At 41.5% G+C, this 15000-nt stretch overlaps 2 protein-coding genes across 2 annotated transcripts in view; one reads left to right on the forward strand and one right to left on the reverse strand.

Moving 5' to 3' along the window:
- The window catches only part of LOC137997245 (lysophospholipid acyltransferase 5-like), a 288814-nt gene that overhangs the window by 176971 nt on the left and 96843 nt on the right, over positions 1 to 15000 (forward strand). The window lies entirely within an intron of this gene.
- LOC137995518 (intermembrane lipid transfer protein VPS13D-like) overlaps positions 1 to 15000 on the reverse strand; it is a 147994-nt gene that overhangs the window by 108320 nt on the left and 24674 nt on the right. The window contains exons 7-15 of the mRNA XM_068841053.1: positions 14419 to 14469; positions 13816 to 14057; positions 12185 to 12353; positions 11965 to 12060; positions 6365 to 6581; positions 4605 to 4936; positions 3625 to 3788; positions 2818 to 3037; positions 960 to 1056 (exon numbers count right to left, since the gene is read on the reverse strand). Coding sequence (XP_068697154.1) covers positions 960 to 1056; positions 2818 to 3037; positions 3625 to 3788; positions 4605 to 4936; positions 6365 to 6581; positions 11965 to 12060; positions 12185 to 12353; positions 13816 to 14057; positions 14419 to 14469 — 1588 coding nt within the window. The remainder of the gene's footprint in view (positions 1 to 959; positions 1057 to 2817; positions 3038 to 3624; positions 3789 to 4604; positions 4937 to 6364; positions 6582 to 11964; positions 12061 to 12184; positions 12354 to 13815; positions 14058 to 14418; positions 14470 to 15000) is intronic.

The raw sequence follows: 15000 nt of genomic DNA on the forward strand, positions 1-15000 counted from the left end.
TGACAATCTGGCTACATTTGGCCAAATTGAAAAGGCCAGACTGCAACAATGGAGAGCTGACTATGAAGTTAACATGTACTACTTGAACCAGGTCATCATAGCCTTAACCAGTTCTCATGGTGGCGCTAGACCTCTCATACACTCCATGTCAATAAGTGACTCACTGCTAATTTCATTGACCAGTGCATCTGTTGAAACTCATTCACACCAGCGCACATCTTCAGTTGACTGACAAAAACCTCATCATCATCTTCTCCAGGTGGTAGTGCTGGGTGGAGTCACAAATGGATCCTCTAAAGAAGCAAGATAACAATCAAATAAGTAAACCTGCACTATTAAACCACAAGTGTTCCCAAAATCAATAACAACCCAAAAGACCTGATTCACAGGGACCACCTGCCCTCTAAGCTCCCTCATGCTACATGAGGCAGCAGGATCAATCCCCACAACAATCAATAACAATAGTTATTCGAGAGCCAACTTGCACTTTCCAAGATTCAACTCATTTTTCAATTTCCAAGTTGAAGCTTAAATTCAATAAAAATGTCATTGTTATCTGTCAAATGAAGGTGTCAGTTTGTCTGAAGAAACTTTCGTGCTTTATTGGCGGTGAGTGAAACAAAAAGAGTTGAAAAAGTTAAGGTAAATTAATACCCGCAAGAAGGATTTGAGAGGTGATCTTAGAAGTGTTATCCCCTTGTAAGAGCTAAACAAGGAACGTCATAAGTGGTATAGGCATGGTTCTACTTGTAGTAGCAAAAGAGCTACCGGTTGGCAGTCAGTTGCCATCAATAACACCTACAACACATCTCCCAAAGTACCTATGGTACATGTATTATTCAGAAGATATTGTGTGCTGCATACGAGGCTTTTGAAGGCTGTAATGTTTACCTCATTAAACCAGCACATTAATTTTCTGGACATACTTTTCCACACTAAAACATTAATAAAACAATTACATTCCATGTCTTCTGAATCTTGTTCCTCTGATGTTTTCCCTCTTCCATTAAGTGCCTCAGTGTTTGCAAAGCTCAAATGCCCAAAGTCCACTAAAACCTAGAACAAAATTTTAACCTACTTACGCAAGGACATAATTTATACACATACACTGCGTGACTTTGCCTTAAGAACATGGCTCAGCCTCTAACAACACTTTGGCATCTACTTTGAGGTGCTCTGCAAAACTTGACACTAATGATGTCCTTCTCTTTTCCTGATCTTTGAGCATGCATGTTTGTTTTTTCATTAGAGACAATCTGTTTGGCACATGGAACATCATGAGGATGATTGACAGATTTAGTAAAGGGCACAAACTTGCTTGTCTTGGAGATGAGAGCATGAATACATTTTATTTTCTGGACATTTAGCTCACCACTGAGGCCTTCTTGTCCTGAAAACTCTCTGGCACTAAAATCTTGGGGCAGAGATATCCAGCTGAATTTCCCATCGTTTTGACTGACCCTAAATCAGAAACAAAAATTTGCCCCTTGTTTCATTACTCTTCAATTATAACAGACGTCTTACTGTTATTCTTACTAGCTTAAAACCGAACATACCAGTAAAGGACAGCTTTTGGGTATGAACAAGTACCATGAGGAATTAAGTGTCAATATTTTCTGCCAAACCTTTGAACTCAATGTTGTAGACAACAGCTTACTTAATATACATGTACATGTAAAGCAGAAACAGAAAAAAGCTGCAACACACATGTTCTAAACTTGTAATGGACATAAAACACTAAACCAAAAGAAACTTTGGTAAATGGATAGGAGTGGAAAAGAAGTGGATCAAATCACTGCAAACAATGACTAGCATCAGTGACATTGAAAAAACCAGTACACGAGTACCATTTTTGTACATTGTACAGAACAACATCAACTATAATTGCTTCCATCTTAAAACCACTCAAATGAAAGAGACTACATCACTTCTCAGAGTGTACAAAAAGTACAGTGTATATTTGAAACCATGAGATCACTATCATCACAATGAGTAAAGTAAGCATGTATAACTGATCACTTTAGAAAAAAATTTTTTTTTATTCAGTGGTGGAAGAAAGTATTATTTTTCATGTGTCACATATCTTCGCTAGAAACTTTTACAAAATTGCTTGAATTGTGACCTAGAGAAACATGCATAATTAACCATGATAACATACCTAACGTAATGACAAAGAAAGCACAGTAGATAGAAGCAAATCCTGCTGACCTGTTGTTGTGGTTAATTTTACTGTTGGTTGAAACATGTATTGACCAACATGCAAACAGTTTTTTTGTACACACACTCACAAGCACTTCTCTTCTGACAGGTCCTCTTTATACCTTTTCAATCATTACAAACCTTGGAACCGTGCCATAATTATATCCTGCACTTTAGATTACCTTGATTTTATAGATTCTTCATGCAAGAAATTCCAGCTTAAAATCGAGGATACTATGGATATCAACCAGGAAAAGCCCCATCTTAATCAACAAGGAAGCCATGTCAAGCTGACACTTCTGTTTAATTTGTGGCTTTATTTCTACATGTACCTACAGTGAACATTCTTTTATTGTCACTAATTTATGTATGTTCTCTACATGTAGGTTTTTAGTCATTCAGACAGTTTTCTCCACATATTTTTTTTTGTAACTGAAGAAGCTACATGCAACTGTGAGACATGGAAATAATTATATGCATTAATTACAAGTACAAGTACAAGTACAGCTGTAATTATTATTCTTTGTACACAAACACCATTAATTTTGCTTCCAAGTGAAATTAACTATTGTTTGAATTAGTCATGAATTAGTCAGGCCATGTTCACATTGCTCTTACCACATCTGAACCTGCCATCATAGCATCAAGTGTTTGGACCAGCTCAGCTCTAGTTTGATTTTTCAGCTCTTCATATCGAACACGTGCCACTTCACGGAGCTGGCGCTCAATGTAAAGCGCTTGCGTACCTTCCACTGATGTATGGGAGAAAAACTCCGAGATGTGATCTAAGACCCAAGGGTTGTAGACTACATCAAGTGGCTGGGTGGTCACAGACAACCTAACAAAACAAAAAAGCCAGTATTGTTAGAATCATTAAAATTAATGTTGTTAGATCCAAACTGCATGACCCAAGCAAACTTCACTGATGACATGATGGAGTGCTTTCATTCACATACAGCTGTACAATAATTATCATTAATTTTGCCACAGACTGAAATTTAAAGAAAAAATTTTTGTTCAATATTAATAATTTATCCCTTTCACCCCTGTAAGGACCAATGAGTCTAACGTCAGACAATTTTACTCGTCAATAGAAAACCCCACAGGAGTGAAAGGCTTAATTCGGTATCCGCATCATGCTCACTGACTCTTACTTTTGAAACACTGACATAATCATAAAATTAATAAATAATTAATGATAATTATTTACCCAAGAAGCTCCACTCACACAAATGTGGTTTTCAGGGAGGGCCTGCATCTGATCGAATTGCAATTCACAGCATGATTTAAGGCAACAAACACTTCTCAAAATGAATATTTGGTCACATAAAGCTCATTATTTTAAAAAAAGCCTCTAAATCTCAGAAGAAAATGAAAAAAGCTTGAAAGGGGTCGCTACTGTACATGTATTGTCTAGATTCTGACCTGTAAGCAGCTTTATTCGCAGGTGGTAAAGATTCAAATTTCATTTCAAACACTGGTTCATTCATTTCTTGTAATATGTTTAACCCCAAGCCAGCAGCAGACATCACCACTGCTCCAACTGTTCCCCTTGATAATGTCCCTTGTTTCTTCGCTTCATAAACTCTCTGTACAATACAATTATTGCTGGAGATCATTCATAACGATCAAACATCCATGAAACCTTTATTTCAAAATAATCTTCTTTTTCACGTGGCTGTCAAAAATGATCTAAAATAACTGTAGACGGAAAAATGTAAAAAAAGTATATTAAGCAGCCCAAGTGTGTTCTATAAAGTACCTTAATGAGGTTAACACGAGGCCACAGTCTCATGAGGCAAGCATAAAAGAATCTTGACTGTCATGTGTTGTAAGAGTTTGACCAAGTGAGTCAGTATATCAGTCTATATATTAATCACTGATGTAAACAGTAGAAAATCAAAAGGGAAAATCTCCACAGACAATTGCTTACTTTGGGCAGCAGCTAATTAAGGTACAGTACGAAAAACCAAGGTAACATTTGAACACTGCAATCTCAAATATTGAAGAATAATTTTGTTCATGATGACCCTTCCAAAAATTTGCCCAAGAATAAATTAATATTTTTGGAAAAAACGAATAAGGATATCCACCAGAATGAACTCTTGGAAAATCACAATTTGCCAAATGAAGATCCTGCCAATAATGCTACATGTATGTCAATCAAATTTATAAAATCTAATACCTGTTGTCTTCCAAAGTTAACAATGAAATATTTTTTTGTGTTACAGCGGCTATCAATGTCTGCTGACAAAATTGCATTTTAATTTTATCGCAGGGTTGTGCCTACATTGTACACTGAGCTTGATGAAGTGCTTGTAAACATAATTTCCTACTACAGTAAATATTCATTTAATGTTCAGCCTTCAACGTGAAAGGTTTAAATTAAGTAAAGTTTAACTTGCCTGTGATTCCCGACCTTGAGGGCACACCAAAGTAGGAAACAAAGTGCCTTGGGTCAATTTATCTCGAACAAACAATGCACCCAGACTCATACTGAACTCCCATGTGCTTGTTCGCGGCCGCATCTCCGAGTCCCATCTCAAATCAGAAAACTCTAGTTCAATTACTGGAAGTACAGTTGCAATATGCCAGGCTAGATTTGAGTGTTTTTTGTTGACAAGTTTGAATGAGCCAGCACCAAGACGGAAATTCAAGTGGGCAAACACCTGGTCACGGTTAAAGATGGATTCGTTAAGATGTCCATCAGCAAGCTCCCCCAGGAACTCCTCTTCCTCTGCAATAAATTTTTCAAAAAGACGCTTTGCTCAAAAATCTTATAATTTAAAAAGTCAGGAGGATAATACATGTACATCCCAAAGTTGGTTGTGTACATTAACATTATTTTGGGTAACAAAAGATGCTTTCTTTTTAGAACACTAAACTCAAGTAAAAAATGTTAATTTCTTCCAGTCATGTGACAAAACCTCTCACTACTTGAATACCAAGGTGAAGACAAACGTGACCCTCTCACCCAAAAAGGAACACAGTCTAACAGCCTTTTGTTTCACTGAAATTCTGTTTGGCCACTGTGTAATACCAAGCAAAATTAATGCAATTGTCAGCAATGCAATTAATGGTAAATAGGTCACCAGTGAACACATTTTGCAGTGTCCACATCTGTCTCCCACTCGCTTAGCCCTTTGATACCCAAACTGGCCTAAGCCGGCCATACTTAGTATTTTACTGTCTAACGCCAGACTATTTTACCCTTAAATGGGGAACCCCAGGGAGTCAATGGGTTAAATGACTTGAAACAATATGTGGTTTCAGTTCAGCTGGAAAAGGATTCATTGGTTTAAAATGACTCTACAAACTTAGATCAGTCAACTGGTCCATTGATCTATCAATCGACTGATCTGTAATTTGAGATGATTGTCCAATTCAGCGTACGGAGTTCATTTGTTTTCTATCGGTTGCTTCATTTGGATTGATATTAATCCATCGATTGTTGATTTAAGGTGACTTCTGCAATTCTTCACACAGTTGTTACTCACTCAATCCCTTTGCTCTTCCTTTTTGTTTTTGTTCTTTTTTTTTTTTTGGAAACATTTGAAAGTGTTTTATCCTTTGTGACCTCTATTGCATAGACCTTTCTGGCACTACAGACATTAAATGTATTGACAGTTTATTTTCTTGCTTTATTAACTGACTATAGTGACTGCATGTTGAAATTGAGAATTTAAAGTGAAAAGTGTTTTTGTGCCAGGTAAAATGACTGGGAGAATAGGGTCTAGTGTAAAGGAAGGGGTCTTAAACTCATGGTTATTTCTGGCTTTTTCTCGCAAGATGTTAGGTTGTCAATATTAGGGTGAGGTTTTGATGATAAAGTTTGTAACATGGTTCAAGATTGTGTCAGACAACCCTTGTCCCCCAAGAGTCTGACACCAGTCAATATTTGAATCGTCAACGGAGCAGCTTCAGGGGTGAGGTGGTTAACAACATCTGGGACCACTCAAAACCCATGCCCCCTTTAATTAATGTACTATCCATTACAACATTTAAAATGGGACCCCAATAACGAAAGAAGTACGAGGTCTTAAACACCTGGTCTTGAAAACTGAAATGAAAACTGTAATGTAATACACCAATGTTAAGACCATTTACAATGTACTGTAGGTATCAAGTTTGTAAAGTCCCCAAAATTTAATAAATGCCATGTCACCTTTTGTTGTCGGGAGTTCTCCAATAAATGGTGGCAATGCATCTTCCCCTTCCCTTTTAACAGATGATCCATCAGTACTGTCAACTGATCCATTCCAACTGTACCAACCCGTTAACCAGCCTTGCCAACCCCCAACTCTTCCTTCACCATCACAAGCTTCTTGCCCTTCTTCATCTTGTTGCAGTTTATGAGACTTATCACCTTGTTCTGCCAGAGTCTGCAAGGAACATCAATGGACTGTTCACTACTTTTATCTGATTACCAGTATCAAATCACAGAATTAATTATGAATTCCTAAGTAACATCTACTGGGAAACCAGTTGGTTTGGGAAGACCTGCATGCATTCTGTCTGCCCCTAAATTCTCATTCAATTTGGCACCAACAAAATGTCCAAGAATTTTTTTGAAGGACATGTCTGGCTTTCTCAGAAAAAAAAAAGAGCTTTATGAAAAATGCATTTAAAATGCTGATTTTTGCCCACCTAGAAGTCCACGCATAAAAGAGTAAATGTGTAAATTGATAGATTTTGTAGGGGGAATCAATCTCGATTTGCTCAACCATGAGGCCGGGTTCTCACAACCTCTCGAAATGCTGCCAATGGTGTGCGACACCAGGAGGGGGACAATTTCGTATGGACAGCCCAGCCTCTCCTTATCTTCCCACCCAGGCGTTGACGCAAACTGGAGAGGGCACTCCAGCAGTGTCGCCTAAACTCCCGCACAACATGTGATGAGGCAGTTTACCGGTTCTAAGGTCCGACGGATTGGGGTAAGAAAGAGCGCCAGGGGTCTCGTTTGACGGTGGGAGAAGCCCTTGCCGCTTCATTAGGTGGCTATCGCCCACCTCAAGCTGGGCAACCCCCAGCCAGTAAGGTGCTGCCCTGTCATTGCTTGCCAGCTCTACTGGGTGTGTAGAGCTTAGGGGACCCTCCCGACAAGCGAGCAAGTACTTGCACCAAGTAGTCAAAAGCAAAAAACTACCAAGACTCCAGCTCTTCGAATCACAAGCTGGAACATTAGCACCATGTGCTCTGGTCTCTCCACTGACCTTCAGCTAATGGACGACTCCCGCAACACTGCCATCATCAACAAAGAGCTGGCACGACTCAACATCAACGTCACCTGTCTCCAGGAAACGTGGCTGGCCAACAGTGGGTCACTTATGGAAAGAGACTACACCTTCTTCTGGCAAGACCTGTCCCAGGACGAGCCAAGGCAGTACAGCCTAGGTTTTGCCGTGAGGAACTCACTGATTGCCACCACAGAAACCCCCTCCGGAGGGTCATTGATAATTCTTGCCCTTCGCATGAAAACGTCGGTGGGCTTTGTGAAAATCATATCCGCCTATGCCCCGACTCTGACCTCCACCCCAGAAGCCAAGGATCAATTCTACAAGGCTCTGCAGGAAACACTATCCGGAATCCCAAGTTCCCAGGGCTTATATTTACTAGGCTATTTCAACACTCGCGTTGGGACCGACTGGCAAGCATGGCCTACCTGCATCGGCCACTTTGGCGTCGGCAGGATAATTGAGAACAGGCAGAGGTTGCTCGAACTCTGCTGTCACCACAGCCTCTGCATCACCAACACCTACTTTAAGTGTAAGGAGCTGCACAATATGTCTTGGAGACACCCTCGGTCCCGCCACTGGCACCAGCTTGACCTCATCATCACTAGGAGAGCGAACCTCAGCAGTGTCCTCCACACAAGAAGCTATCACAGCACTGACTGTGACACGGACCACTTGCTCATTGCAAGCAAGGTCGGGTCAGGCTGAAGCCCAGAAAGATCCACCATGCCAAGACCAAGGGTCGCCCTGCATCAACACCTGTGGCACTTCTGACCCCGTTAAGGCTCAGAGCTTCACTGACAGCCTCCAGGAGAAACTTGCTGCGCAACCAACAACCAGCAAACTGGATGCCAAATGGTCTCACCTCCGTGATGCCATCTACGACTCAGCCATGGCTGCATTCGGCAAGAAAGAACGCAAGAATGCTGACTGGTTCGGCTTGCTGCGAAGAAATGCAGCCAGTCATAGAGGCCAAGAGGAAAGCAATGCTGGCTCACAAGCAGAACCCTCCCCCAAGCACATGCAACACCCTTTGAGCAGCTAGGAGCAAGGCCCAGCAGACCACCCACCGCTGTGTCAACAAGTATTGGCAGAACCTATGCGCCAAAATCCAGCTAGCAGCAGACTGTGGCCACGCAAAGGTTATGTATGAGGGCATCAAAACTGCCACTGGCCCTACAAGCATCAAAGCAGCCCCACTCAAATCAAAGACTGGTGAGGTCATCACTGATCAGAGCATGCAGCTGCAGCGTTGGGTGGAGCATTATCTAGAGCTCTACTCAACCCAGAACATCGTCACAGACACTGCCCTCAATGCCCTGCCTGGGTTGCCAGTCATAGAGCTTGACAACACGCCGAAACTGGAAGAGCTCAGCATAGCCATCGACGGTCTCGCCTGTGGCAAGGCACCGGGAAAGGACGGTATCCCGCCGGAAGTTTAGAACCATAAGAAGCAAACCATCCTGCAACCGCTTCATGAGCTCCTCTGCCTGTGCTGGGAGCAAGGTCACATCCCCCAAGACATGAGAGATGCCAATATAGTCACCCTGTACAAGAACAAGGGTGACCATAGTGATTGCAGCAACTATCGCGGTATCTCTCTTCTGAGCATCATTGGCAAAGTCTTCGCTCGGGTCACCTTGACCTGCCTGCTGTGTGGCTTCAGAGCCGGGAGGTCCACAGTGGACTTGATCTTCTTCCTCTGTCAGCTGCAGGAGGAGTTTCAAGAGCAGCAGCAGCCACTGTTCCTCGCCTTCATGGACCTCACCAAAGCTTTTGACTTGGTGAGCAGAAGCGGGCTCTTCAAGATCCTCCAGAATATTGGCTGCCCTCCAAAGCTCCTGGCGATCATCACCTCCTTTCACCAAGACATGCAGAGTACGGTCTGCTTTGATAGGGCCACCTCCAATGCCTTCCCAGTCAGCAGTGGAGTAAAGCAGGGCTATGTCCTTGCTCCAACCCTGTTCAGGATTTTCTTCTTGATGATGCTCCAGTATGCCTTTGTGGACTGTACAGAAGGTGTCTACATCTGGATGAGGTCAGACGGCAAACTCTGTTTGACGCTGCTTTAACATCCCACAGCGAGGAGGGCCTCTAATATCTGGTAGACAAGCTGTTCCACGCCGGCAAGGAGTTTGGGCTAACAATAAGCATCAGGAAGACCAACATCCTAGCCCAAGGTGCCGAGTCCCCCCCAGTCATCATCATTGACAGCACAGAGCTGGAGGTTGTGGACACTTTCACCTACTTGGGCTCCACCATGTCAATCTTGACTTCGCTCTATGCTGAGATCAGCTTCAGGATCATCAAAGCAGCTGCTGTCATGGCCAAACTCAACAAGCGAGTGTGGGGCAATGACCTGTTGAGCGAAAGGACCAAGATGTGCATCTACCAAGCTTGTGTCCTGTCAACCCTCCTTTATGGCAGCAAGTCGTGGACAACATAAGCCACACAAGAGCAGTGGATTCCACCTCTGCTGCCTTCGCCGCCTGCTGCACATCAGGTGGCAGGACAGAGTCACCAACACCGAGGTCCTGGAGCACGCTGGCTCATTGAGCATGCCATCACTGCTCATTCAGCGATTCCTTTGATGGCTCGGCCATGCACATCGCATAGAGCCTGACCATCTGCCAAGAGGAATCCTTTATGGAGAACTGCAAGAGGGCGTCCATCGTGTAGGTCGACCGCTGCTGCACTACAAGGACGTCATCAAGCGAGACTTGCGACCTGCACTAATCGACACAAGTGCATGGGAGGACATCGCCAAACACCGAGATACATGGCAGCAACGTGTCAAAGTGGGGGTTTCAAAGGTGGAAGCGAATGCTAGAGTCCAGGCTACATGCAAGCGATTCCACAAGGCACGTCTGTGCCACCTGCAACAGAGATTGCCACTCCAGGATCGGGCTACACAGTCATACAAGATCCTGCCCAAATCCCCAGCCCTTGCCATCACCTATTCGAAATGGGGATGCCACCATATTTACTAATTTGTAAGTTTTTTGCTATCATGATGAACAGTTCTCCCAAAGGCCAAAGCATTTCTCGCCGACAGTGCAGTCCGACAGGAGATATATTTAGAATCAAAAGTGCTTCAAATTTTGCGTCCTGTCCAAATAGAAATGTTTACAGGATAGTTGTTGAAAAGCTCCAACTTTGAACTAAACCTTATCAATGACTCAAAATAATATTACACCAGCCAAGAACCGTAACTGTATTCCTGAAGTTTGTTAAGCAACTCCTCGCACATTAATTACGATCATTTCTGATTCAAAATATTTAGTGGCAGGTCATTCAGCAGTTGAGCTTGAAATTCAGAAATATTCATTCCACTGAATTAGTAAGATTAGCTTGAATTAACACTTCAACGACCACACGATAGACAAGTTCAAGCCTCTGCCAATTTGGTGAGTTAAAACATAATAACTAAGCTGCACGCTCCCATCACGCAAGCAAGAGTGATAGCTCATGAAATACATTGTTCAATGCTAACTGCTTAATAACAAGTTTGTAACAAATGGAGAGCCACGTAGCCCGAATGCCTGAAAATTACTTGCAAAGTTAATTGTTTTCTTCCATCTTTTGGTCGATGAGCGGCATCACCGTTAAGACAGGATTTCCCAAACGTGTAAAATTCTTGCTGGAATTTTCGCTGATCTTCATACCATCTGTACTGAAAAGATCTCTAACAATTTTTAAGAAAGCTTGACGTTTGCTGGAAAAAGAAAAACGAGAAATGCTAAATGGACTTTATTATAATCCAACGTGCCAACCATCACAGATTGTATATGTGGCAAATACACATACTAATTATCGATGGGGTCGATCCACAAGAATATGCAGATTTCTTTGATAGCATCTGCTCTATCCACGGTGTAAATCAACCCGAAAAAATCTAGGTGAAACCTCGGCTTTTGGTTACCGGGGACCAGGTTTTACCTCAGTCAAACTGGAGATTGAATCCACGGTTTCACCTAGTCAGAACCACGGCAAATGCACAAATAGTTGCGAACAGTACTGTATGAATGAGGAGGAGGAGGAGAAGAAGAAGAAGAAGAAGAAGAAGAAGAAGAAGATGATGATGATGATGATGATGAACAGAACAGACAGTTAGGGGCCATACCTCCAGCCAGACTTGATGGCTCAGTAGAAGTAGTCCAAGGTGAGTTTCAAACTGAACTAACAATAATCATTCAAAAAAAGGTACAGTATTCTGTGGAAAGCTATACCATCTTCTGGGCCACTCTTGCTGTTGCATCCAAAAAAACCACATGAATCAGGCATTCTTGAAAGGAAGAACACAATCTCTCTCTGTTTGTTTGTTTTCATGCACAAATGAAACACCGACCCATTCTCCAGTATTGTCACCCAACTTCCTTTCTTGGAAAGGGTACAACATCTGAAGGAAAAATCCAGGACCAAACATTTTCCCCACATAGTAGTGAAGGCAGTAGCAAAAGTTAATATACATGAAAAAAATTTTAAAGGGGTTAGTGGTACTTAAATGGGCAGTAATGTTTGTACACTGTACCTCACTAATCTCATGCTCAGCACGTTTTTGCGCAATAGATCTTAAAAGTACCAATTCCTCAAATGACAACTCATCTTCAATATCTTGTTGATCATCCTGCAAAAAACATGTTTTAAAAAAATTTCATTGTGAATAATACACAAGTGGCATAAAGAATTCTGGCACCTAATGTATGAAAAAGAGTCCTGCTGTGTTTAATAGAATAGAGCATTCACTGTACCTTGAGATATGGTTCCACTGTCCCATCTGTGAGATGTTTTGAATATATGTCAACATATGTCACAATGTCATGGGCTCGTTTGACTGCAAACCCCCAAGTCTGACGTACATTTCTCTCCTGAATGGACTGGAGAATACATGTGATGGAAAACTGCCACCACTTCCTTGCACTAAAATGAACGTAGCAAGAAAAAGGACTTATTAAAAAGTTGCAATGCTTATTGTAGTGATCTCAGAGGATGAATTTCAGCTTTGGGGGGATTTTCATATATGAACATTGTTCAATGGCACGCAATGCTTGTAGGGTGTGTGGGCCTTTCAAGGGGATATGTCAGACTATTTTAGCGTCTTTTCAAAACTCCTGGGGATATATTCCCCTGGACCTGCCTACAAGCTCATTGTCCCTTCTCTGTTTACTCCTCAGGTTTTGCCAGCTACTAAAATTCCTATTGAAAACCCTGCATGAAGTTGTCAGCCACCTTCATTTCCAACATTTCAACAACCCACGAATCCGACACCACATAGGCCTTCTGATAGTCTATCCACCCAAAAACCAAGCACCTTTCCTTCACCCGAGCCTCCCTTAACACTGCCTTGTCTATCAACAACTGATCCTAAGTACCCCGTGACCTCTTCCTACACCCCTTCTGCTCATCCGGAAATAACTAATTGCCCTGCAGATGTTCATACAGCTTCCCCGTCAAGATCACAGTGATCCCATATGACCAGCAAACACAAAATAATTGCAGTTACTAGCCACTGTTCCCTTGGAACAGGGAACTGAGTGGGAATTATGATAAACAGGAAGCTCGGAAATAGCCACTTTTCCCTTGTTCCCTTAACAATAATGATGATGATGACAATGCAATATACTATCATAAAGATGTTGACAGGTTTTATTCCCAACAGACTATAAAAGAGTGTTTTGTATTGTACTACATGTAAGCCTCTGCACATACTATTCTACAGAAGCAAGTAAAGCAAAGTCACACACGAGCCACCAGGGACTGAAAGTGACAGTGACACCCCTGAATCCACTGGGCATAATTTTTTCAAACTATGCCGAACGTTTCATTGTGGCCTTCTAATTACTTTTCAGCAATTAAAAAGGGGGGTCACCAAGTTTGTTTTTGAGATATGAGCAACTAAATCCAAAATATAGGGTGTTTTTGCTCGGCTTTCCCATTGTTAAAATAACACATTCCATCACAATGATCATCACATCTTGTTTGGAAATAGTCCGTGTTTCATATGGTACCATAACATTGCTGTTACATGATACAATTTTGTAGCGTCATTCGATCTAAAGAGTGTCTTCTAAGTGTTAAAACCCTTTCGAGCCTCCTTAATACGCCTGGGTGAAGAGAACAAACACATCATGACAGCTAAAGGTACATTTAGGTCTCAAACCAGAGACCCCAACTGTCGGGAGCCCAGTGCACTGACCACTACAAGTCAGTCTGTGTCCCTACCATTGCTGATAATTTATCATTCCTGTAAGCCTCTGTTCAATAACACATGTAACACGAATAAGGAAATTTCAATCATTCACTTTGTGGGTACAGTGTTGTGCCTACAAACTGAAAAGCATAATGGTAGTTCCTGAAAGTGACTAACATTTCTTTCCCTTACTTATTTTTAATTGGACTTTTTGGCCTCCACTTCAGGTAGCGACATTGTCTAAAGTGCCTTTCAAATCCCTCCATGAGTGAGATCAACATCTTGTACTGTGTTTCCTCCAGAGATAGTGGTATCTTTTCCACATGAACATCCACTACAAACCGTGGCATTTGCCGCGATCTCAGGGGCAAAGCACTGGAATTCCGTTTCATTTTTGCTTGTGCACTGATAGGCTCTAATATGTACTGGTGTTTCTAATATAAAAAAAAAGAAGAGGTCAGTGTATTCAGTTGGAAGCTATAAACCAGAGAATGAAAATGGTAAACCTAAAGTGCAAAATGTTTAGTCAATCATTCAGTCAACATTACTTTGCTCAAAAAAAGTTTATACCAGGAGCACTTGAACAGATCATCAATTAATTTTTAATATGGTCAGTGTGAAAAAGGTGGACTAAATTTGTTGAATGCTTTTTCAACATCAATTCAACATTTCATTATGTTCTCAAAAAACAGCTCAACCATAATTATGCTGAAATACAAAATTACTGTAATTATTGAATTAATAAAATAAGAAGTAAATAAATAAATAAATAAATAGTTTTCTTAGGGCACACACCTTAAATCCAGCTTTTCCCTGGTTTCTATTGATCATTCGCTCAAGTGCGCTCTGCAATTCCAAACAGAACAGACAACTGTCATTTACAACAGTCACATGTATGCATGTAGACTCCACGTACCAAAATGGAATCATTTCTGTAACAGTAATTTTAATGGTGAAGTGGCACCACTCTTTTAACCCTTCCAGCCCTAAATCAGCCCCTATTAACGACTTAAATCGCTGGCATTAGACAGAGTATAATCTGTAAGAGTCAATCTTAGGAGGCAAAGATAATTGAAAGAATGTTGGACAAGCTGAATTTCCTATGCATTGCCAATGACAGTCACATACATGTACAGTAATTTTGAAAAAAGCAAGTATCAGGGTCTTCTTTTTCCTTTCATTGCTGAAGAGAGATTAGGGGGTAGCAATGAAAATAATACTTTGAGGTTATTCCCTTGTTTTGCACCGCCCAGCTCATACTGCGCATAACATTGTGACTTCGGAGATGGCGGCGTTTCATGCCAGCTATCTGAAGAAAGGCAACAAAGGCCGCTTTTGCTGTTCAAGAGCTTTTAAGTGCAATCATGATAACTCTTC

The sequence above is a fragment of the Montipora foliosa genome, chromosome 3 (genome assembly GCF_036669935.1).
Source record: "Montipora foliosa isolate CH-2021 chromosome 3, ASM3666993v2, whole genome shotgun sequence".
NCBI classification, from domain to species: domain Eukaryota; kingdom Metazoa; phylum Cnidaria; class Anthozoa; order Scleractinia; family Acroporidae; genus Montipora; species Montipora foliosa.